General features: G+C 38.6%; 2 protein-coding genes and 1 long non-coding RNA gene across 6 annotated transcripts in view; 2 read left to right on the forward strand and 1 right to left on the reverse strand.

Moving 5' to 3' along the window:
- Window positions 1-1,257: 1,257 nt before the first annotated feature.
- On the forward strand, window positions 1,258-10,830 carry LOC113686186 (uncharacterized). Of its 3 annotated transcripts, none has more exons than XM_027203780.2 (7): window positions 1,258-1,396; window positions 1,642-1,935; window positions 6,358-6,752; window positions 7,222-7,333; window positions 7,702-7,836; window positions 8,743-8,898; window positions 9,664-10,830. In XM_027203780.2, exons 2-7 carry the CDS (start codon window positions 1,723-1,725, stop codon window positions 9,784-9,786), a joined length of 1,134 nt encoding a protein of 377 aa, XP_027059581.2. In that variant the 5' UTR covers window positions 1,258-1,396; window positions 1,642-1,722; the 3' UTR covers window positions 9,787-10,830. The 3 variants fall into 3 exon arrangements, with proteins under 3 accessions (XP_027059581.2, XP_027059583.2, XP_089049480.1); XM_089193354.1 differs by lacking the exons at window positions 1,258-1,396; window positions 1,642-1,935 and adding exons at window positions 4,942-5,136; window positions 5,291-5,385; XM_027203782.2 differs by lacking the exons at window positions 1,258-1,396; window positions 1,642-1,935 and adding an exon at window positions 4,877-5,136.
- LOC149034038 (uncharacterized) lies at window positions 10,828-17,447 on the reverse strand. 2 transcript variants are annotated; one of them, XR_016182803.1, is made up of 2 exons: window positions 17,194-17,447; window positions 10,828-12,125 (listed from the first exon to the last, which is right to left on the reverse strand). It is a non-coding gene; the product is annotated as an uncharacterized LOC149034038 (long non-coding RNA). The 2 variants fall into 2 exon arrangements; XR_016182804.1 differs by lacking the exon at window positions 17,194-17,447 and adding an exon at window positions 13,816-13,952.
- Window positions 17,448-22,479: 5,032 nt separating this feature from the next.
- Window positions 22,480-23,881, forward strand: part of LOC113686185 (1-phosphatidylinositol 4,5-bisphosphate phosphodiesterase beta-4) — a 31,064-nt gene continuing 29,662 nt past the window's right edge. The window contains exons 1-3 of the mRNA XM_089193357.1: window positions 22,480-22,931; window positions 23,123-23,200; window positions 23,392-23,451. Of these exons, the coding sequence (XP_089049483.1) occupies window positions 22,851-22,931; window positions 23,123-23,200; window positions 23,392-23,451 (219 nt within the window). The 5' untranslated portion in view covers window positions 22,480-22,850. The remainder of the gene's footprint in view (window positions 22,932-23,122; window positions 23,201-23,391; window positions 23,452-23,881) is intronic.

A 23,881-nucleotide genomic window follows, 5' to 3' on the forward strand; every position in this document is an offset into this window, starting at 1 on the left:
CAAGAAAATAAATGAGAAACTTTGACAAGCTCTCAACTTTACGTGCGTTAACACGAAGATAGTGACATTATAATGATCACTGGTATCCTGAGGTCATCTGATCAGTGTGATTTTGTTGTACGTCTTGAACATGAAGTTGTGAACTCTGATAAATCAAACCCTCCACAAAGTATTTGGTGACGCGAACGATTGCCTTACCATCTTTACATATGCCCTCTTCAGAAATACTAACAAACTGGATCTATGTCAAATTTTACTTTAGCTCAGTGATTTACCAACCCGTTCGACCTGATAAGCTATTGAGAATTTACCCTCTCAAAATAAAAAGGACATGAATTCGAAGAGAAAGCGCTATTTCCTTGAAGTGAATACATTGTTACGAAAGCTTCAAATAGGAATCAACTGTAAAAAAAAAATTATAATATCAATGAGATTTTTAGCGTAAAGAGTTGTACCGAAGCAAGTCGATATCGTGGTAAAAGCAAACGAGGGTTTGTGAAAAATATACACGTATCGCTCATCGCTTTTAGTTCATCCAACAACGGCGTGCAATTGTCATATTCTGACCATATATCATATTTTGAAAAAAAATTCGACCCTGCCAGCCTCGAACATAAAACAGAGATCTAGGACAACAGCGTATAGCAAAAATGAAATTTGTTACTGACTGTTTCAAGCCCTTCGTAATGCAGTCTGAATATATTGTTTTTGCTAACTAAGAGATATTTTGTGTTTGGAGATTAGAAGAAAATCGAGCAAAATCAGAAATACTTCATGAATTTTTCTGTCCGCAGAGAATGCAAATCTTAGAAGATTCTGTCTGTCCTAGCCTATTTGCCAGTTTTCATTTGCGACTTATGCGTATGAGCTTGGCAATGTTTTGCGATTCTCGTGGCAAATCACTTGGCAAATCATTTTAAATCTGTTCTAACGGGGTTCGCTTATCTTTACAACATTTCCCTGATTTCTTATGTTTTCAAAGTGTAGCTGTATTTTGTTGTAAACCAATGGGCCATTCTAGGATGATGCCTGTTTCTACCAGGCCGCACAACAACAAAATCCACTTCTATTTTAGCAAGAAGTAAAACTGACTATGCGATACACGAATCATTCTCATTTGAACCAGTCGCCACATTTAATTAAAACATTCTCGCAGTATTTGGGAGGAGTTTCGCTAAAGGAAACTGAGAGAACTCAGAAAAAGAAAAATTCAAAAAAACTTTATCGAATATTATGTGACTCATGTAAAAATAGACCAGCGCTGGGGATTCCCCCAAACACTAGCAGCCATCAATTATAAACCAGCCGCCACAAGAACCAATTTCCATATCACATTACTGGTCGCTTGTACGGGGATCTTTCCCTTACGATTTTTCTTGGCTTTTCAAAAGAGAGGGTAAGTTTGAAATAGTTTGTTGATCATTCAAGTGTGTAAAAACGCTCGAAAAGTATTGAAAATATCGTGCTTTGACGTATAAAACGCATCAAGCACTCAAACTAATTCTATTCAAAATGGCGGAATTTGTGCTTCGTGCAGCATGTTTTTCATGCTTTTCTCGGAATCAAACGGACGAAATGTGTCTTCATTAGAAAGACAGGAACATGTTCTATAAACTTTACTTCCAATGTTTCTTTAATTAGCGGAAAATCTCGCTTCTTGTGCCAATTTGTATCGAGCGGATCGATGAAGCGAACTCAAAACCGTGGACAAAGACAGAGCATATGGAAGCGAACGACACGCCATGTCAGCAAGTTGCTGAACTACAAAGGGAATACGAGCGACTCTCTTTGGAGAAACACCAGTACCTTCAGACCTTAAACAACAGCGAAGCGTTGAAATTGCAACTACGCGAAACTCGAAAAGATGCTAAGCATTTATCAAAACAGAAGAAGAAATTGCAAGCCATGACGGATATTGGGAAGCCGAGCGAAGAGGTAATGCAGTGGGTGATGGTATTGATATTGTTATTGCAGTATTTCTTAACCCTACTTAGTGAATGAAAATGTGAAACTGGGATAAAAAAAAAACAGAAAAAAAATCAACGAGACACATTATAGTTTGGTTCAGAAACTCCATCCTGTCAATCAACCGTGATTTCAGAGAGAGAATGATTAGAATAAGCTAATTCAACGAGTTTATTCATGCGAAAACAAAAAAAATCTCTATTTTCATTGTAAACAGCTGTGTAACTACCTTATGAACTTGGCCACCAAAAATTTCTCTAAGAAATTCCGTGAAGGGTAGATTGTTAAAATCGATTCTGATGGTTTCCGGCATCCTTATTCATGGAATTACGCCATGTTTAAAGAAAACTGGCGGCTAGTGAATCCAGTCCGAACGGGAAAATAATTTTCTTTGTTCGTCACAGCCGTATCCCACGCAAATATTTAGAAGTTCAATTCCAACGTGATAAAGCAACCAACTAGTTTTAACCAACTTAATTTTAAGGCATAGCATCCTTGACAGGTCCTGACCCTTTGTCGGTCATGTGAGAAGCTTAGAGAGATCTCATCACCGGTGGAAATAAACTGGAATTGAAAGCGCGGGGGTTCCCTTGCGGACTAAGCTTTTTTGTTTACCACGCATACAATTATAAATTGCCTACATTATGCTTGTAAAATCAAGTGGTTTTAAGCGTAACGCAAATGTGAAGCAAAGCTTTATCTTCAATCACCTTTGTAAAAGAATGCTGGCTTGAAACCAAAACTATTGAAATTGAAAACGGTAAGTTCGTGATCATGGATTATTCCAAGTTTTTACTTTCATTTATTGAATTTTTTTCTTAAAGAAGCACACCACATTTGCCATGGTGTGCACTGTTGCCACGGAGGTGCACCATGGAAACCAATATAATCGACCTAGTTCAAATTCGTTAAATTGCCCACACAGTATCGTCACCAACTAATTAGTTATATCTCGTCGGCGTCCGTCGAAGCTTAATATTATTCGCCGTAATCCTTTTGAAATTTGCGTCGGCGAGAAAACAATAGATGCAAACTCGATTACAATTTGCCAGAAGTGCCTTTCCAGTTTAGTCACCAAAACTTTTAAGGGTGCTCTGTACGTTATAAAGCGATCAGACTCCTAAACCAAGTCAAAGTCGATAAACTAACTTATATTAACCTGTAGAATTGACCCAGTCCAATTTAAGAAATATTATTTATATAGCATCTGATATGAACGGGATTTTTTTCTAATTAAGGATTTGACAAATCCTCGATGTTTGTTTGTGTTGCCAAAGAATCTCTAATTTCATGTTTTTATTCATAAGTAAAAATTTAAACATGGCATGAAGTATTGAATAGTGGAATTTAAATCAAGGAAATTTTGTGTCACCGAAATTCTGGCCTCGGCTGGAATGAAGAATATTTACCAAAGAAGTGTGAAAAAGCACAAGTAATATGCAAACGGTCTAATTTGTTACTTTTGCTGCCAGGGGAAAAAGGAGGCTCTGTAGACTTTCTGCAAATTTCAATCTTTATAAGTTCAATTTTCCGTGATAAACAAATACACCTCTTCTAAAAGTATCGCTTCTGAAGTTATTTTTAGCCTCACATAAAAGATAAAACTAAACAAAAACAGAACAGTTGAGTCTTCGGTCACTGGGAGTGGCTAGACGGGGAACAAAAAATATGGGTGACGCCGATGGGAACTTCGCCAAAGGAAACAACTCCCAAAAGAATCGCAAAGCTCTATTTGGATCATTTTTTGTTCACACACTCTCTCTTCGGGCTTTTCCCCCATCAAGTTTAAAAACGTGTTTCAGTTTAAGCGGCGAACGGCTTGGCGCAGCCATTTTAACATGTGGCTGGCAATGCTTTCAAATTTTGTTTTGAGACCGTTTATAGGCGATGATAAGTCAGACTTTCTACCCGTTACTGGCAAGCAATGTTTCAAATTTCAATACTTGATACACTCCAAACTGTTTTACGTTCGGGTTTTGCTGGAGTTACATTTTGCGTTTGTTAAGTTCTTGCGAATTTTTTCTTCTAACTGAATAAATGATTATCTCGATCATTTACAATTTTGGTCAAACTTTATCCGCTTTTAAAATCCAGATGAGGCAGTACCAATATTTGTCAACTTAGCGTGGTCGACAGAAATGCGGAAATGCTAAAAATAACTCGTTTACTTAAAAAACTAGCTTCGAACCCTCTAGAACTTCTGTCGTGATATTCTTAAACTGAAAAGTGTTAAACTCTGTGGTCTGCAGTTTTTAGTTCCTGTGGAACTCAAATTAATCAGTGTTGGAAATTTTTGTTGCATGTTGGTTAAAGAACTCCGAACCTGTAACTAAATCCACATGAAGCGTACTTTCCCTTAGCGAAGCTATGTTTACTTATTGGCAGAACAGTATGGCACATGAACTTCTTTTTGGCAGGAAATTTACATTCAAGAACGTGGTGTTTGATACTTAAAACATCAAGACTAAAAGTGATACTGGGTGTAAATTATAACCTAGCTGATCCTAGAAAATATTGAGTCTTGGAATATGTTTGTATAGTTTCCTGTGGAGAGCGCTTTGCAGGAAAAGTGTCGCGTTAATTTTCATAGAGGTACGAACCTGCAGTTGTGATTGAAACAAACTTGAACATGAAGTTTTTGGAAAGTGAAATAATTCCGCAAAGATTGTGTGAAGTGCGAGAGGTTCACCATATCGTATCACAAACAAAGAGTGTGATAATCCTTTAGTTACACCTCTTTCCGGCGACCCTGGAAAAACTCCATTTTTGGTAAAAATCAGGCTGGTTTTGCATTCAGTTGGTTTTAAGTGGAGCGAAGCATCGCGCTATAAGAGCTTTATTGTTTTCAGTATCTTAACAATAGTTCTGTTTGTTCTTCTTGACATAAATCTAAATATTTCACTTCCGTTCCGTGCATTGTTCCTTAAATATTCCCCGCTTTCGTTTCACAAATTTTCCCGAACAAACCGAAATTTTGATAACACTAAATTTAGTCAGATGACACCCCGTTTCACGAGGCTAGCAAAGTTTACGATCATTTTAGAAGTTGTCTCTGTGTATAAATTCGGCAAGCTGGCGTTTCGATACATTTATTACCTCAACTTCACTTCGATCGAGTTACGCTGATAAGATGTCATGGATTTATCAGTCTCTTCAAAGTGGACGCTAGTGGTAATGCTTTTTTCCTTCTTTTTTTTATTTCTATGCGGTTACCTCGATCGGCGATCTATTTCCGATCTTTTCTAAGTTTAGATGAATCGACTTATTTCGGCCGTTTCTTGTGACGTACAAATTTCCTTACTGTTATAATATGTTCCACATGAAGGAAACTGTAGAATGTTGGTGCGATAAGCCGATTGACAGAGACCTATCAGCAAATGATCGAGCGAGACGAGGACAGACTAGTGGTTTGCCTGTATGGTAAGGTACAAAACTGACGCGAGAAAACTTGACACAGATTGAAAATGACGATCTCCGAATGGCCATGACGGTTCCTTTAATTTACAGCCGAAAAATGTCTTCTCTGCCTCTAAAATGAATCATGACATCATCCTTTCATTTCAACAGTATCTAAATTTTAACCAGTAGCCTTGAACGGCTCTGTTGAACTTGAAAAGTTTATCTTTTGCAAAGCATATGTTTTCACTTTTCTACTGAACCCAAAATTCGAATGATTTGTAACATGACTGCATGTGTAACCAGGGTACATCGTTTTCGAAAGAGAGTCATTCTTTTCCGCCAGAATACCGTGACAGTCTTAGCATACATACTTGATTCCATCACTAGAGAAACAACGAAGTAGGGAGATTCTCAATCACCGATTCTCTCTATTTCCTCACAAATTTTATTCTAGAAAACGAAATTTATAAGACGTGTCTTTTATTTTTTGCAAAAAGTATCGTAAAACTATTCAAATTGCTTTGATAAAAACAAACTTCCAACAATTAATGATACATCGGTTTATTGAAATTATGTATACGTATTAGTTTCATTATCCATTAGATCGTGTTAAATGTTTCTGGTCTAAGGCGCGAAATAAAATCCTACTGAGTTATTTCCTACAGTGGGCTTCGAAAATAAGAATAAGTTAATCTTTCAACCTCTAGAAGTGATTAACATGTAACTTCTCCCTATGATTTTCACACATCCAGCAAACAGGCATTGAGAATACTCAAACTTATCAGGTAGAAGTTGCTTACTTAATCTGACACCAAATTATCGTAATTAATTAACGATAAACTGTTCAGCAGCTAGAGGGGAGAAATAACGATCAGATCTTGGGAACTGGGCTGCCTGTGCTTAAATGCGTGGCTAGGCTGTGGTGGTGCTAACCTCTTTTGATTTATACTGTTTGGTATGACTGTAATCCAATTTTTTTTCTATTTTTGCCAGACATCAGAACAGCCTCCTGAAGACCGGAATCCTCGACCAGAAAATCGCTTTGCTCTAGAGCCGATTCACATTGCACCGGAAGAAACATTTCTTTCTCGAGAACAAACATACTCTCTTCCATCACAAGAAAGTTTCTCTCCTCCGTCATCCCCACAGGATTCAGAAATGAATGGTCACATCTCCCCAGTCCTCCCTAGTTCTAACGGGTCTGCTAAGGTTGAAAAGTCCCCCGATTGGGGCACCCTGGATGCCAAAACTGAAGCTAACGCTTTAAGGATTGAAAACCGAGATTTGGTCAGGATGAAGAGGAAACTGGAAGAACAGGTTCGAAACCTGTTTCAGGAGGTTGCTACTGGGGGAACGAGATGTAAAGAACTTGAGAGTATTGCCCAGCGGTAAGTTACTTTTCGTGGATGCTCACGCGCACTCGATATGGCTAAATTCTGATATCAAAAGATATTTACCATCTGAATGACAGCAAATGGTACAGGAAAGATTCTTACTTCATCCTTAACATACTATTCAAGGGAATTATAAACTAAAGACAAATTTTCAGAACAAGCTTACTGCTAGACTTTTGTGAGCTAATCATGGTTCTATGTTTTCCAGCGCGTCGCGTCGGTGCCTTTTTTTCCCGCTTAGTGCCGGTTCCGACGCCGGCTCCATATTTTCCCGCGCTTGAGACTAGCTCCATGCTTTCCCGCGCATGGTATCGACTCCGTGTTTGCTGGTCCACTTTGGCTTTGGCGACCTCCATTTTCTCTCTCCTTCGTTGAAGTACAAATTGTACTTAGTTCTTGACATACTAAGTCCTTTCTGAGCCTTCTACTCGTGAATAACTAAAACTTTTCCTTCTTATTATAGCCTTGAAGCCGAAAACCGACGCCTTTCTCATCAATTGGGTCTTGCACATAGCAGTGTGCAGAGAGGTCATCAGTATGGTCCAAATGAAGAAGTCCAACTGTTGAGAGCGCAGGTATAATTCGATATTTCTAATTTTTTTTTTCTTTTGCAGAAGAAACTAAAAACACAGAGGCTTGCCTCTTGTCGGTCATGGCACCGAGTACGATGACAACAACCTTAGTTAACTCCTAAGTTCTTGAAATTGATTTTCCCTTCTTGTTGCTGGAAAATCTCTCGTAAATTGTTCACATGACTCGTTTGTTGGGAAAAGTAATGACCATCACCATATTGTTCTCTATACATTTCCTAAGTTGCTGACAATGAGAATTTGTTTAACAATCAGAGGCATTTTAAATTGGTGATCATTTCCTTTAGAACTAGTATGTTTATCGCATCTGGGATTTTAGAGTTTAACATAATCAACCACATCTTTCTTCACAGCTGAAATTGTATGAGGATGATTTCAAGAAAGAGCGATTGGAAAAAGAACAGTTGATCACTCAAAAAGAACGCCTCAAGAGAGAGCTGAGCGACTCCAACGCAACTGTTGCTGGTCTGCAACGTCAGCTAAAACAGGTAGATACGATAAATTAAAATACCATTTTTATACAGCTGAAGGTGTAATGTTTGTTTGGGCACATGAAAGAACAAAATCCCCGGCGTGTGCAGTTTGTATTCAACTAACGTGATTGCCGACCATCGTTCTTTCTCTTTTGCCACTTGTAATGAATATGAAATGTTGGGGACATAGTTATCCTTTGAACAAGCTCAAAGGCTATGCGTTGAACGTCCGCTCGCAATACTAGACCCACAATCAAACAGCTCTTATTTTCTGCAATGGAAAATCTGTAGAGCATCAACTGCTTACTGGACCTGGGATATGCGTTCTAGTGGTTAACACGTTAGACTCTGGATCGAGTAGTCCATGGTCGAGAACTCTGGCTGGGAAATTGTTTTGTATTCTTGGCCAAGAGGCTTTACTCTCACAGTGACTGAACTGTACCTTTACCTACTGAATAGATAGATAGAGATAGATAGATAGACTGTGTTTTATTAAAATTACATTGCAGATAAAACTGAATTGCGTAACTTCACATTAATTAATTGTACAAACTGTTTCTGCAACACATATTTATGAAACTTGTTGCCGCTCTGTCGGTCTTACAACGATTAAGATTGAAATTCCTCTGTTTCCTAAAATTGTAATTAGCCTGATAACTTTTTGGGATTAAAGAATGAATTTTGTTGTTTTTGTTTTCTAAAACTGATCGGAAAAGTGCCGATGTCAACTGTTCTTGGTGGGTTCTCAAGCTTGGGATGTTTGCTTGATCGAGGGCTTCTTTGTATGATGCTCCTGGGAAGATGCATGCGAGGGCTCTTTAGAATAAAACTGTCAAAGAATAAAACTGTCAATGTTTGCAGTGTGCTGTTTTCTGAGCTTCGTGTATTTCTTAACATCAAAATAAACCTTTGAATTTCTAGGCTCTCAATGGCGAGGGTGGATATGGTGATCCACGTGGTGCACGAATGCCAATCATGAGCGAGCCCTACGTCGATCCCTATACTCTGAGGCACCCTTTGGATTATGGGATGACTCGTACGTACTCGGGAGGATACATTGGTCCTGGAGCAAGCAATGTAAGTACTGACTTCCTACCTCTGATTATGCTAGCTACGTACTCCTCAAGGTTTGCTCCCTCTGTCTGCTACCCCTCTTCTACTTCATTCTGTCCTTCCTATTCTGCATCTCCTCCTCCTTGTTCTTTTTCTTCATTTTCTCCCTCTTTCCTTCCTTCTCCCTCCTTCCTCCCGTTCTATTTTTCCTTTCCTTTTCATCTTTCTCCCTTCCCCTTGTGTTCGGTTTTCTTTCTCATTCTTTTCCTCTTTCTCCTTCCTCTCATTCTCTGTTTTTCCTTTTTTCTTCATCCCTCCTGCTCATCCTTATTTCCTTTTCCTTTCTTCTCCCTTCCCTTTTACTTCCTTATTTTTGTTTTCTTTCTTTTCCCTTCCCTCTTGCTCCTTCTTCTCGTTATCTTTACCATGTCCTCTTCACCCCATTCCCACCTCCAATTCCCCCTCCCTTTCCTCTTTCCCATCTTTCTCCTCTTTCTGTTTCCTCTTTTTCCTTCCCTCTGCATTCCTCCCACTCCTCCCATCCCCTTTCCTTCTCATCTCTTCCTCAGTCCTCCTCCTCACATCCTCTTTATGCCTGTACTTTTATCTCCTCTTTTCCTTCCTCTCCTGGCTTTTCTTTCTAACCACTTTTCCTCCTTTTTTCCGTCTCCTCATTCTCCACCTCCCCTCCTCTTCATTTCACTTGTTGTCCTTCTCGATCCTTATTTTCCTCCTTCCAGTCAACGAGTTTGACCATTTCATAATTATGGCTCTTTTTTTAATTTCCAGACTGTGCTTCGACGCGGACAGACACCATACGTCAAGAAGGCGTTCCTGTCACCAGACATGACAGCCGTCATAGATCGTGACGTTGTAGATGGTCCACGCACGGGACCCCCAAAAAGCATTTAGCAAGGAGTTAACCTTGTTTAGAGTTTTCCTTGCCGGCTTGCTTTATTTACAAGCTCCATAACATGCGCAATTCATCACGTAACAAATTGATCATATTTCATCAGTTCTTGGAGCGAATTGTGGGAGAGGGTTTATTTCGCGGGTGTTTTTCGAACATTTGCGTATTGGGTTCGTTGTGTCGAGATTCTAACTAAATTAAGGGAAGAGTGTTTGTAATGATATGTGATAAACATGAGTGTATTCAAACTAATCCGTGCTTTTTTTTTATCTCAATTATATATTATAAAGCTATTTTCCCATTTATGATAACCTTAATAATACTCTTTTTTTTAATTCAGTTGTAAGCATTGGGGTGACATTATGTCTCAATTCTTTCATTCATCGCCACTCGTTAGTCAAGATTCGTTTTATTTTTTTCTGTTAGAAAAATTGGAAACGTTCCCCAGTTGTTTAACACTCTGTTTTTTTCTCCCATTACGACATTGTCTCTGAAGTTATTTTCTCCCTGGAAGTAAATTCGTTTTAAAAAGAGACCTGTCGATTAAGTTTCAATAAATTGTCTAAACTGAGTTTTTGTAGAGCACGCAGGTCCATAAGATGTTTTTTCCTAAAATTTAACAAACCTTTTCGCCGCAATTATTTTTAGTTTCATGATTATAAGTAGCTGCTAGCTTCCTAGAACACAGCCCATGGCTTTTTCTTTAAATTCTTTGTCTAAGAGATTAAGAAAGCGCATGCTTAACGTTGAGTTACCTGTGGCTACAAACATGGCTTGCTTGCAGAAGTCGATCGAGGCAAGATTAATCGTTTCAAAACTTAGATGAACGTGGCATCCAAGCGTTTCTAAACAAGCTTTCAATAAGCCAGAGGTTGAGCGTTAATTTTTTATATTGAAGACACCTTACCGCTATACAATAAAATCTTGCCTGGGTTATATATCTAGCAATCACTGTAGACAACAATTTTCCACTTTTCATTTACCTCAAAAAGTGAGTGTTTATTTTAGAGAAGCCAAAAAAATTAATAAAATTTCTCAAAATGTCATGTTTTTTGGTTTGATTTATTTTCCTCTCAGATTATTTACATCGTCTGCATATACAAATACTTTTAACATAGGCAAACCATGTCAGTATCTGAGCAAATGCGTACCTACCCCCCCCCCCTTACGACATGAACCCGGACCCGAATGGTGCCAGATTAGGGAGGGGTACGTGCGCACTCGGCAGTGGCTCAGATGCTGACATTGATATGAAATGATTAACGATTTTTTTCAGCCTGTGTAACTACGACTGTCGGTCGATATATTACGACTTACTGAAAGCTTTTTGATACAAAAAAGAGCGTTAGAAAAAACGATACAAACATTCATGAGAAATTTACACAATGATATATCAGTACGAAATCAGTCTTACATGTTAATTTTTTCCTCTATATATATACAAAACTTTCTAAATTAAATTTTAGAATATATTTTCATCATTGCTAAAAGCTCTATGAAATAAATTATTTTGTTGTCAAGTTTAAATTCGTAATGCTTCCATGGTGGTATACAATGTTATACTATGAAAAAATTTTGCGAATGTTTGTTAGTCTAAATTTCGATTATAAAAAATACTGATCTCCGAGTTAAATACATTTACGTTTTTCTTTTTCTTCGCCCGTAATTCCTTCTTGCTCGAGAGAGATCTGAAGGCTGATCATTTACAAAACTTCTCTGAGTGATATCTCCGTGCGCGCGAAGATTTAACCGTGTATCGATACTACGCGTCCTCCAGATCTCTCCCGTTCAACAAAGAGATAAAACGCGCGAAATAGAGTCTAACGTTTACAAAAACTAAGCTTTTTCTGTTATTGTCCGCAACAATCCCGAAGATAATCTTCGGCATCGGCCGGCTGATTACGTTCTGTTTGTAGGTTTCTATCGCCTCACCGACGAACACCGACACCTCTTGCTGTACGTGTATTTGTGTTTCCTGAACTTGACCGAAAGTGACGGGCATCGAAGTGTGACAGTTTTCGTGAAGGTGCGCTGTGGCAGACAGCTGGCGCAAGTATTAAACAGGGGTAGGGGAGACTCGTGACTGGGTATGTACAACGAATTACACTGGCCGTAACAATAGTTGTTCTTGACAGTGACTGGTAAACAGCCGTCGACTTTGATGGTTTGCTTGAATGGAAGTGTTTTGCACCAGCCGTTTTTCAGTTCAGATTTCTTCATGATAAAGACGTCATGTTCGTCTTGCGACTTGAGCCCGTCTTCTTCAATTTTGGACGGGCGCGCAGCGGTTGTTGTGATGAATAAACAAAGAATGATGAGTATCTTTGAGATCATTGTTATTCTGAAATAAAAAGAGGGGAAAGTTAAACTCTTTCCAAGGTCTTAGTGTCAGCATTATGTTCTAAGGAGCTTCAGTGGTTGCTGTCTTACACCTAGCGTTAATTATGAAAGCAAGATAGTTTTGTAAAGTAAAAGTATTTGTTTTATCATAACAGCACCGGTAATGCTATATTTTTGGTAGCTTTAGAATTGCGATAGAAATGTTTTTTGTATACGAAATATTGTCATAGCTCATTATTAGTGCAAATCAATTGACGTCAAGAACTCAAAATAGAACTTTCTGTATAATTCTAGTTTTGTCAAAGTAAAAGCAAGTTGCTATCACTTTTGAATCTGATTGGTTGAGAAAGTGGCGTGAGTTTTTTACACCAATCACAAGGCAGAGAGAAGCAAAATTAATACACGCGCAGGTTACTCCCGTCATTCACTTGAAAAAAATGGAATCAATACGAAAAGGATTACAGTTGTGGTCTATCAGTGATGCCATTCAACCCTAACACCAATCAATAAGTTTTCAATTCATCCTTACAGCATCATCTCCAAGACAAACATCAAGGTGATGGGAATGAAGGAAATAATTGTTAACTAGATTCTACTAACAGTACCATAGGAAATATAAAGAGAATGGTTTGAAAATAAGAAAAAAGGCGTGTCATTCATTTCTGAAAGGGCTAAATCTTTGTCTACCCTTAGGCGGTCTGATATCAAATTTATCTCTCGAGCAAGCAAGATATTGCCCTAAATATCACTAATGTCAACTAGTCTGATATCTTATACGTAATAGGACTAATATGACTGCCCGATGCATGACTCATATCTGATCCCAAATAAGAAAAAAAACTGAATCGTCACGATTACATGGGAAGTTAATGGGAAAAATAATTTTTTAACAGGAAAAACGAGCTTAAAGGAACAACTGGTAAAAAACTCAAATTTTACGATTCCAATTCGGACCAATCGCCAATAGAGTTCTTATTTTTTGATAAAGTTCATCTATTCATTAATTGGTGATTATTTGTGTGTTTGCTTTTATTTGGTTTTGTTTTTGTTTTTTGTTTTTTTGTCAAATTGCCCGTAACATCCTTTTTGAAATATCTCATCCTGTGCAAAGAAACAGTTTTCAAGTCGAGGTTGGGCTCAACTCCAATAAACAAGTTTTTAATGAAAGAAGGAAACTGGTCTTTAAGGAGGGAAATGAAATACAAAACGCGAACAAAAAATTTATATTTTGCCCGATATTTTTCTTTTGAAGAAAATCCATCAAAGGGGATAAAATTAAACATGGCAGAGGTTACGTATAAAAAATCGACTGCTGTTTTTTCTTCCCGAAATTTTCCTCTAAAAGACAAACTTTCGCAAAGGCTAGTAGGAAATAACTGCCGAATTCTTTTAGTTGAACGTTTACTAGTCTAGTTGTAAATATGAGATATTAACCGCTCTTTTTATTTTTACTCAGCCCTAAGGGATCGGAGGTTTGCCTTCCAAACAGAAATATCGGATCAGACGTATGGGCTATAGTTTCTTTTGACTGATATTTTTCGTTTACACTGATTCGATTCTTTTAGCTCTACCGCATGATATAATATAAATGTACGTTTTGAGGGAGCAGATTGTCAATAAGGCAATAATTTGCACAGTTTTTACCCAAACAAAGCCCTCATCAATGTAATTCATCCAATTAAAACTCTTACCTCTGTTAAAAACTGATAAAAAGTTCCGTTTTGCTCGGATTACACCAAAATTTAACAACCAGGATAAAAGCGCCTTGAAAAATCCTCAAAATTTTCTTCAGACGTTTACTAGTTCTGACTTCAAATGTTTGTTGTACAAAAACAACTTGATTTTCAGCAACTTATAGTGTTACTTGTAGTCACGTGTCAATGAAGGGCATGACGTCATTGTTGTTATTGACGTCACATATCATCGTCCAATGCGCATTAAGCATTACTGCAATGTTTAAGATCAAATTTCTCAAAATAAGCCGTGTTTTTGTTGTCTTGATGTGAATACTTCAAGAAATTTCGTTCCATCCGAACATAGGAAACTCCTAGGTTCTGTTGCTTCATTTGTTGAAAAGCTATGCGGTTTTAAAAGTACACGGAAAAGGAACGCAAGACGTCTTACAGTCAAGATTCTGAAGAGGCCACTTTGTACAGTGACTGCATGTTACGCCCGTGAATACATCATCCTCTCGACACCGCATCAATTAATCCACCAATTTACCTCAGTAATGTATAAATCCTTCTTCTACATCAACAAAAATAATCTAGCAGTTTCTACTTGAGCAATTCAGTTCCTAAAGTTTTGATTCGTATTACCACAAAAGGCGTAAATAGAAACAAAACATCTTTCCTTTTCGCTCAAACCACAAACCCTGACGTAAAAGTTGCTTAATGGTTTGTTTTGATAGAATCGCCACTTAAGTGACTTGTAATATTTTCCGTTGAATCTCAAAAATAGCTGATTTATTGACCATTAAAGGGAGTTGCCGGAAACACGCTTAGGAGCTTAACTTTTGTTTCTGGTAAGCCAGAAGGTCATGTAAATGTTTGAAGATTAATTTCGTTTTCGGATTGAATTTACTGTTTCTTTAGTTCCAGAGCTTTCAACAAAAGCGGGTTATCGGCCGTCTACCGCCGCCCGCTATGAGATCTCTTACCGCTGTCTGTTTAGCCCGCGAGACGACTCCCGTGTTTGGCTTTCACCTTACGGCCCCTTTCTGGGCACAGTCTTCTATTACACCATAAACAGCCGCTTATGGAAAAAGTTATGAAAACGTGTGAGTTCTGCAATAAAAGCGATGTCATGGTGTGCTGTTTAAATAGTTTAGCAACAATTGTTAACAACTCAACTGTTGTTTTGTTATATAACTGTATCACGAACCAGTGAACTGCAGAATTAAAAAAAATCATTAGTGGTCTTCTACATGATACAGAGAAAATTATTTCACTGTTATCTCCCGTAACATGCTTTGTGATGTGTTGAAAGCTTTACATAATTCCGAATATCCTATTATCTGCGATTACAACAGAAGCGTAAACACAAAAGCCCGCCAGAAAATTCGAAAATTTAATTCCTCGCAAACTTAGCTCTTTGTTATTAAAAGTTATTCTTAGATCGAAAACTATGCAAAATCTAAGTGAAATACAATCATTTCTGAGAGTTTTACTTCAATGCTAAATCTCTCTTAAGGGCAGGCGTCTGATCTAAGATACGCACGATTTTCAAGCTTGCGACAACTATCTTTACCCAAAAATGATCACTTGACACCTGATAGGTTTAAAAACTTATAGAAACATTATAATCACAATTTAATTATAGTTTTTGTTCACTTTTTATTCCTTTTGTAATCCCGACAGCCCCCTTTATGGCGCCTGAAGACAATTCCCTTCACAGACAAATGAAAATTAAGAATGACGAGTGCATTCCGCTTAGCGACGCAATACGTGTGTAACAGAAAAGCGATCTTTAGAACAAGTAGGAACAGCAGCTAATTGAGGAGTGCTAATGACTTCAACGCATTTTTGCCACTGACGCGTTAATCTCTATTAACGAGATATTTATTTAGATAAAAGCCGTTTTCTGCTCCTGATGGTGTCATTGTAAACAGCCTTGTTTTCGCTGCGGGACATTTATTGTTTGAGATTTTTCCTGCTGTTATTTAAGCACGCGACACAATTTTGCTCCTTTTGGAAATACGACCACTATCTTTTACTAACGGTCTAACGCACCATAGCTCTCTTAATTGCAATTGCTTTGCCTGTTAGTCTACTTCCTAAAGGTAACCATCTAATACTAAAATCCATCAATCAATTCCTCAAGTTATTGAATTACAGTTTTCCTTAAGTTGTCCTTAATTTAACCGGGATGATCGCTGTTGATCTCTCGTCATTAAAGACTGATTAGACAACTCTAAAGGAAGAGAGAAGCTCTTGTGACTCTGTGAAGATTCTACGCAATCAATTCACTACCTTTGGTGGAGGTAACGGAACAAGTAAATAATTTGTCCTTAACCTCTCATTAATACACGTCATTTTAAGCTAATTGAAAAGTTTCAAGGCTCTTAGTAATTACAGTTAAGCGCAATTAGTTAGACCTGTTGAAATTCTGAAATAAGTTAATGATTAAACATGAGCGATACTTGCTTTAAAAAACCTTCTGAGTGAGACTTTTACGTGTTGACTAGTGTATCGTTAACTAGACATTGACAAATGATGAATCATTTGCTTAACATGTTCGGCAAAACTTCGATCAGAAAAGTTTGGTTTCATTAATTAAGTTGATAGTGTGAATTGCCGGCCACCGCAAAGAGATACAAAAGCTGACTCTTCGAGTGCTAGCCCTTCGTCAGAGCCATTCAACACCTCCCACCGACGTAGCACCATAGTTTCTTTGGAAACTCACCCCCTTTAATCTGTCAGATAGCTTTGTTTCGAATTCTGGTCTCTAATTCACGCTTTTTTAGATTGAAAGCATTGTATTAATCGCAACAAGGCCGGTAGTTTAGGACTATAAAGCTGATAATTTGCTTGCGCAATGTTGGTAAAGTCTGATTGAGTTCACTTCTTGTCAAGTTCGTAAACCGTGGAGTAAATTGTTCTCTAAGTTCTCTTGCACTAAGTGCGCAATGCTGACAAATTGATAATTAAGGTATCTCTTTTAAAACTCCAACTCTGTTGATGAAAGACGTTTTTGTGCTCTTTCCGACATGTGCGCGATAGAATAGACCGATGTTCCAAACGAGCAAAAATATTGCCTAGAGAGAGAAGATCTTTTTCCCTGAGTTCACTCGTGCAACAATTGAACTAAACCCCATGTTAAATCATCTTTATAACGCGCTCAAATTCAATGACTCAAAGTTAATGGAGACTTGACACTGACTAAACTTTCAGCCGATTCAAGCAGAAAGGTTGGCTAGACTACATTTTGACGTGGTTACTCAAATTGGACTAAGAACGCAGGTTTTTGTCAAGCCTTTAAGCAGGAAGTGGCATAGTGTAAGAAATCAAGTGAAGCCATTATCTTACCATGCCGAAGGCTAAAGAAATATTTACTATGGCGACCCTTACCTGTTAAGATTTCCTAGCTCCGTCTAGAGTTGTTACCAGGTCGGAATCGTGTCTCAAGTGGCTCAGTCAGATAGTCTACTCTAACAAAATAGACAGAAGGCGGGTATTTTTGGTCTGAGTGTAGTTAAAATGCAGTTAATTAACATCAAGAGGCGGTAAATCTTTTGACGTTGTTGTGTTTCTTTGTGATTGGATCGCAGTATGTTATTACAAACCAAGATAGTGTTTAAACCCGCGTCAACCAGACTGCTATCGGAACACACATCAAATTGGACCGCTGGGCATAGGTTGAATCGAAACTCGCTTTTACATCTGCTGCGCAATAATCTTAAAACGCGTGAAAAACTTTGCTTACACCGAAAAATCCTTAACCTTCTAACCACAAGTTGTCATCGCCATTTACGCTGATGGTAAAGTTTGTCTTACGGAGCGTTTAAAGGGTTTGTGGCGAGATGCTTGCGCTCAGTTGTATCTATTATAGTTAATATTAGTCATTAATGCGTTGTAATGGAAATGTAATCTATCGCCTCGGTTGGCGCCGTGAAGACTACAGGAGTGCCTTGGGTAAAGCCACCTCTAATGCAGGTAAGGTCCATGACGGCAATTTAATTGTTACTAAGTTATAAATCAACTAAAAAATAGAGCCATGAAAGGAAATACAATAGAAAGCGTGCAAATGAAGGCCTTTTTGAAAGTATGTGGAATATGAGATAGTGGTCAAGCGTTATCTCGTATCGACCATGAGGTTCCTCGTCGCTTAGTCTGTTTGAGGCTACAACGGAATGATGGTTCAGATACCGCATTGTTTTGTTCCATTTAGTCCCCAGGATTAAGATAAAACACTGATGAATTTATCCGTGGAGATAAATTCTTTAGTATTGTAAATAGATTTGATTTAAGTGGATTTTTTTTGTTACAATTTTTCATGCTATGTTGGGTTTATGTTGTGTACAAATAATCACATATAAATTTATGGTCAAACTTTGCATTCATGCAATTAACTGTATATACTTCGAGTCACTTAAAAGCGCAAAAATCCATGACCCATGATGGCAAACCATGAGTATCTACCTCAGAGATGTAATTAGCAGCATGACGTAGAGGGTTTGTAAGATTTTAAAATTTCGTGTGATAGCCTCGTCGTCACACGCAGATGAGTCACGCAAGATGGCATGCGAGCGGATTCCTGGTCTTCTGGTCGCCATGAGCTATTGTGAAATGGAGACATAAAGACTGAAGGATTCACGGACAAGTGAACAGTCTTCGTCATTGCTCGAGGCAGCGGATGTCGTCTCAGTTCATCAGCAGTCTCTCAGGTGCCAGCCTCGATCAGGAAATTAGCTTCAGAAGGTCGCGTAAGAAATAAAATTCGCGTGAGGTACACGCGAGCATGGATGCGCGGTAACCGGGCTTGATCACAATGGAGGATTTTTTCTTCATCCTTTTGCATAATAAGATAAGAGAAAATGAAAATAAAAGTGATCTTATTTGGAGGAAAAGCCATTTCTCTTGTGTTTTCCAGGGAGAGGAATTGTTTTTCTCTCCTCATCTTCCGACAGTGTCCTCTTCCAATTTTTACGTTTTATTGAGAAATATTTCTTCTCGGATTGCTAATTTTATAAACGGTATTAACTAACGAAGGTATGAGTAATTCCTTGAATCAGAGGAGTGTCGTCTTCATCCAGACCTCGGTATGGACGAGGTACGTTTTTGATTGTTGATATCAAAGAATTTGGAAGGTTTCGTGCCGGAATCTGCGGTAAAAGCCATGAGGAAAGTCTTAATGTATCATCTGGGTCAGTTTTTCAACTCTAGCGCTAAGGCAAGTCAGGGGGTCTCCGTATGGGAACTTGCCGGCTAAATTAATAAACTTGCATTTGCTGTTACTTGCTATGATTGGTACAAAGATGTTAGCCCTTTAAACCCTACGATTAGTAAGCATATTCTCCATACTGTTCTCTGTATATTTCCTGAGTTGCTGACGAGGAGAACTGATTTAACAATCAAGAGCTCTTTGAGCTGGAGATCATATCCTCAACTCTCGTGACCTTAACATATGATCCAGGGGTGATACTGTAAAGAGAAATTAGATGCTAGTCACTCTTAGGAGTTTAAGGGGTCAAAGAAAGGTAGCGTCCTGTTGTCAGTTATACGACTTTATTTCGCCCAAAATTGGTAAAAGAAACACAAGCTTCGTGTTAGTAAGCGCGCGATTGTTTAACTTTCTGGTCATGTTAGAGAACTTTATTAAGGAAAACAAAAAATGCTCATAAGTGTTTAGCTTTTTGCGCTATAGATTTCATGCGATTTTTAATTTCACATCCTTTTCAACTCAGATTTTCAAAACTTTATCGCATATGGTACTTGTTAGAACACTTGGGCTTACTACGAAACCAAGCGCTAATTGGGTGCGGAAATTGCCATCTTTTTCGTCTATTTGCTGGTCAGAAAAATAGCAACATAACAGCACTGAGGAAATTGTCTTGTCAGTTGTGTCTAGTGCGCAATTTCAACTGACTACACACTTCCTTTCAACAACAATCTCTGTATGTCATTGCGCTGCGCATCTGTTGGTGACATTGCTCTAAAAAGGTTTCATTAAAGAATCATTGTAAAACTCTTTAACAATGCAGGAATGTTAACATGGCATTGTCGTTCATCCTTGTTTGTTTGATTTTCAGGTTCTTTGCGCAAACAACTGGCAGTGTATTGTGTTTGCACTGTGTTCATTTGTGGTCGTTATTAAACATTCTATGCTCGTCTATTGTAATCTTATTATCACCTCATCGACATTAGTCAAATACTTGTGACATACCATGAATTACTCAATTGTTTAGGTTTGTCTTTTTTACTAAACCACGGAAATGTAAATATTGTATTTCTTCCGACAAAACTCTCTCGGTGGTTTGATTTCTTACTCGCAGACATAGATCGCCCAGGGTTTGGCGACATAGACTAGACTCTGCTTTTCAACGAAGTCTCTCCTGCGAGTCAGAAAAATAGAGTGGTAACAGTGCACCGCGCGGAACTCTGGGAATGAGGCGCACGAAAAGTAGGGCGCTGTGACATGATTAGGTCGTCTGCACGTCTGTTGCCATGGCAGGATAGGGTAGCCCGTGCTACAAATAGCCTAAATTGTCTAAGGCACTCGATTCGAGGAGACGAGTAGCGGCAAAGCTAAACCGTTTTTCACGAATACTTCTTTCAGCCATCGCCACTGACCAAGTGTCTGACGCTGTCTACTAACAATTTGGTCCAAGTAGTTATTCGCATCTTCAATCTCATCTCATAGCGCACCTCTCTCTGGAAAAAAGTTATAAGGTGCGAGATAGCCTACGTGTAACCGTAGCCTCCCCCTAAGATGAAACGGAAGCGAGGTGGGGGAGGGTACGGCTACACATAGGCTGTGAGTGAGACGTTTCGGCTCTGCTACTTTTTGATGGAAAATCAAGTAGTGATCGTTAAGTAAAGCTTAAAATGTGCGGTGAAGATTTAAAATGAAAAACTTATGTGTGTGTGCTCGCCTTGTACTTAGGTTGAACTTAAGGAGCATTCCCTTTGGAGTTCGTTACGTCTTTTTCTGCCGCAGGCTTAACGATAGAAAGAGAAAAAAAAAACTGGACTGTCCCTTTCTTGTTTTTCGTCGTCCATGGTGAGTGAAAACGAGTGGCCCTGGCGCTATGAACGGTTGTGCATGTGTTCCCAACCAATTAGATGTCACGAAAACTGTGAATTTAGTGACCAGTCTCTCCCAATCCAATTCTTCGGTCACATCTCTGTTTAACACTCTGCGCTCGTTCGCTCTCGTGACGCACAGAACGCGTTGCATGACGGGTCTGAACAATGGTTGCTAAGGAGATTGGTGCCCCTACCACTGATGTCATTCCTAAAGCGCAAGTGGAACAAACAACAGAGTAAATTCTTGTTGATCTGTTCTACTGCCCTCGCCAGAAAAAATTCTGAAATACAATCTGTAGTTTGTTGCTTCGTTTACAACTGAGAAAGTCAATATACATTGTACAAGTTTCTTTGGAGAAGTATTACGTCGGAATTGCTGGATTGTCTGTTATTTTATAGGTGAATCAATCCCTAATAGTTATTTGGAGGTTTCGCCCCTTCTAAATTCACCCTCTATCAGTTCACCCACGGGTTCGCCCATCAGGTATAACAAGTTCGCCCTCGCATTTATTAGTTCGCCCCCAAATCTCTAACTCGTTTCCTTCCAGCAGAGGAAATGCGCCTACCTTGCTGATGTGGGGGCGAAAAGGAGGCCGGGGCGAACTGGCAATAACCGAAATCTCCAGATACTGCAGAGCATGATGAGCAGAAGACGAGATTTTCAGCGAACTTAAGCTGTATTTCGAGTTCTCGACTTTGTTAAATTTGCCATAAAAATAATAATTTGTTTCGTTTTGTTTTGTTATTGGTTTTTTTTCCTCCATAAATTTTCTTTGGTTTGCTTTGAGTTTGATTTGACGGGAGATATTATATTTTGCTGCGAGTGAAAGTTTGTTTAGTCTTACGTAAGGTTAATGGAACATGCCCTGAATAATTTTACAAAGTGGTTATTTTTCCTTTTGGACTGAGATAGTCCTGATTTGAAGTTATTCTTATTTTTTGCACCGTTTGTTCGACAAAATTTTGTCCAATTTTTTAACAGATACGAATTTTAGGAAACATACAACTCTTATATTTCAACAGCTATCCTCAGGAGATATTGGTAATTTCTCTCTCAAGCCCATACTAGCACAATGCTAGAAGATGATTTGTTTTTTTTTCCTGAAATGGCTGTCGCTTACAGTAATAGCCAGCGTTGACTTGATGATTTATTTGCTGCTGACGCACCTTAAATTATTCTTCGTTCAGTAGTGTTTGTCATTACTTAAGAAATGAAATGATAAATCACGATAAATCACCTTCAATTGCATTATTTGTATCACCGTCTGTGTACCAAAAATATATTCCAAAGCAACTTCTAGTATTTTCACATATTGATTACCGAACATTTGAAGTTTTTATCTCGTTCCCAATCTGTGGAAGTCTCTTATCTTTGAGTAGAAGCGTTTCACCTTCGATAAAGGTTTCTGAAATAAAATTTTCACACTCTAGTTTGCTGAGAAAGGGGAACAAAATGAAAGAAAGCGCGCCATCGTGATATTCTTGCAGTTCTCGATTGTTATTCATGCAAATCTGGCCACATCCCTATTTGAAGCGCAGAAGTTGTAAGTTATGGAAATGTGTAAAGTCTGCTCAGAAGAATATTGATATTTTAATTGCAATATTTACGAAGAGCAGATTTTTTTCTTCACCAACAATTTTTGCCGCGTAACGTAAAGAACAGCTGTGTTGTAAACTGATTGACGGACTGGTCTTTACTGTGATTGGTTAGCGGGACGGAAGTCGTAAATGCGGCTGTAACGCAAGAAAACAAGATCGTGTTTAGTTCGTCTTCGCTTCGGATCGCCGCTTGTTCGTCTAATCAGTTCTTGACATGACCACACAATAGTTAAAAGCTCGAGGGAGGTCATCGCGATACAAGCTGTAAACTATGATTTTACGACGATAGAAGCTGCACTCTAAAGCATCTCTTCGCTTTTGCTATGTGTTATGTTGCCTTGGCGAGTTTGCCACTGTGGGTTTTCTCGATTTGAATTGAAATGGCGACTTCTTGCATCTCTTGGGACGTTGACGTCCCTAACTTGCTTGAAACAGGGACACTACTGACCAGATGGGAAGAGGTATATCAAACAACCTGTGTGTAGAACTCTTGCATGGTTCTGTTAGAACGAAAAGTCAAAATGACGGGGCTGCTTGCGGTTAACAGATCAATACCCAACAAGTGTGCTTTCGCACCAGGGAGCTTGTTGCAGACTGTCATCTTCATGATTGCATCTTGATTATCTGATGCTTGATTCGTTTCGTTTTCCAGGAGTCCAACTCAAGTCAAGGGCTGTTTTTCTGTGTCGACAAATATGGCTTCTTTTTGGGCTGGAGAGAAGAGGACAAGGTAGTTTGCAGGATTGTTTTCACTTGCCGCAGCAATTGTGAGAAATTCTGCTAGCTTTCCCTCTATAGAAATTCGTTTCCTACAGAGCGGTGCAATGTTTTGGCAAATCCTTACTCACCTCAATGAAATATTTAGGATTCTTGTCACAGACTCTGGTGGTTCACCTTTTCTCCTTTTCTCGGTATATTTAGGAAGGGAATTGTCTGGATCTTTGCCATGTGAGCGAAGTAAGACCGGGTGGTATACCAAAGGTTCGTATGTTTTTGTATTTAACAAAGCTTCGTTTAGAAATGTTTTATCGTCGCAAATCATCATTTGATTGTGGGATTACTCAGCAACAATTTTTTCTTAGTGCTTTTAATTATTTTTCGTAAGATTTCGATTTTAGAATTTTTAGCAGATTTTCTTACACAACCGTGAAGATTATTCTTGTTTTCGAAATGAAGAGATGGGAAAAGCCCATAATGTGCATTTAGTGGCGGTCGAAAGAAAACTTGTGTGATGTTCACACACGTAAAATGTTTGATGGGTAACGTTCGTATCAGGGTGAAATTGTTTGTACGTTTGGATCTGTGCTCTCGATCATGAACGAAGTTGGTGGCTCGCTCTAATATCATTAAATCGCGAAGATTACACATTCTAAGCGTAGGTACACTTTATTGCGTTTTTGGAACACAAATT

This window comes from Pocillopora damicornis, chromosome 14 (assembly GCF_964200805.1).
Source record: "Pocillopora damicornis chromosome 14, jaPocDami1.2, whole genome shotgun sequence".
Taxonomy (NCBI): Eukaryota; Metazoa; Cnidaria; class Anthozoa; order Scleractinia; family Pocilloporidae; genus Pocillopora; species Pocillopora damicornis.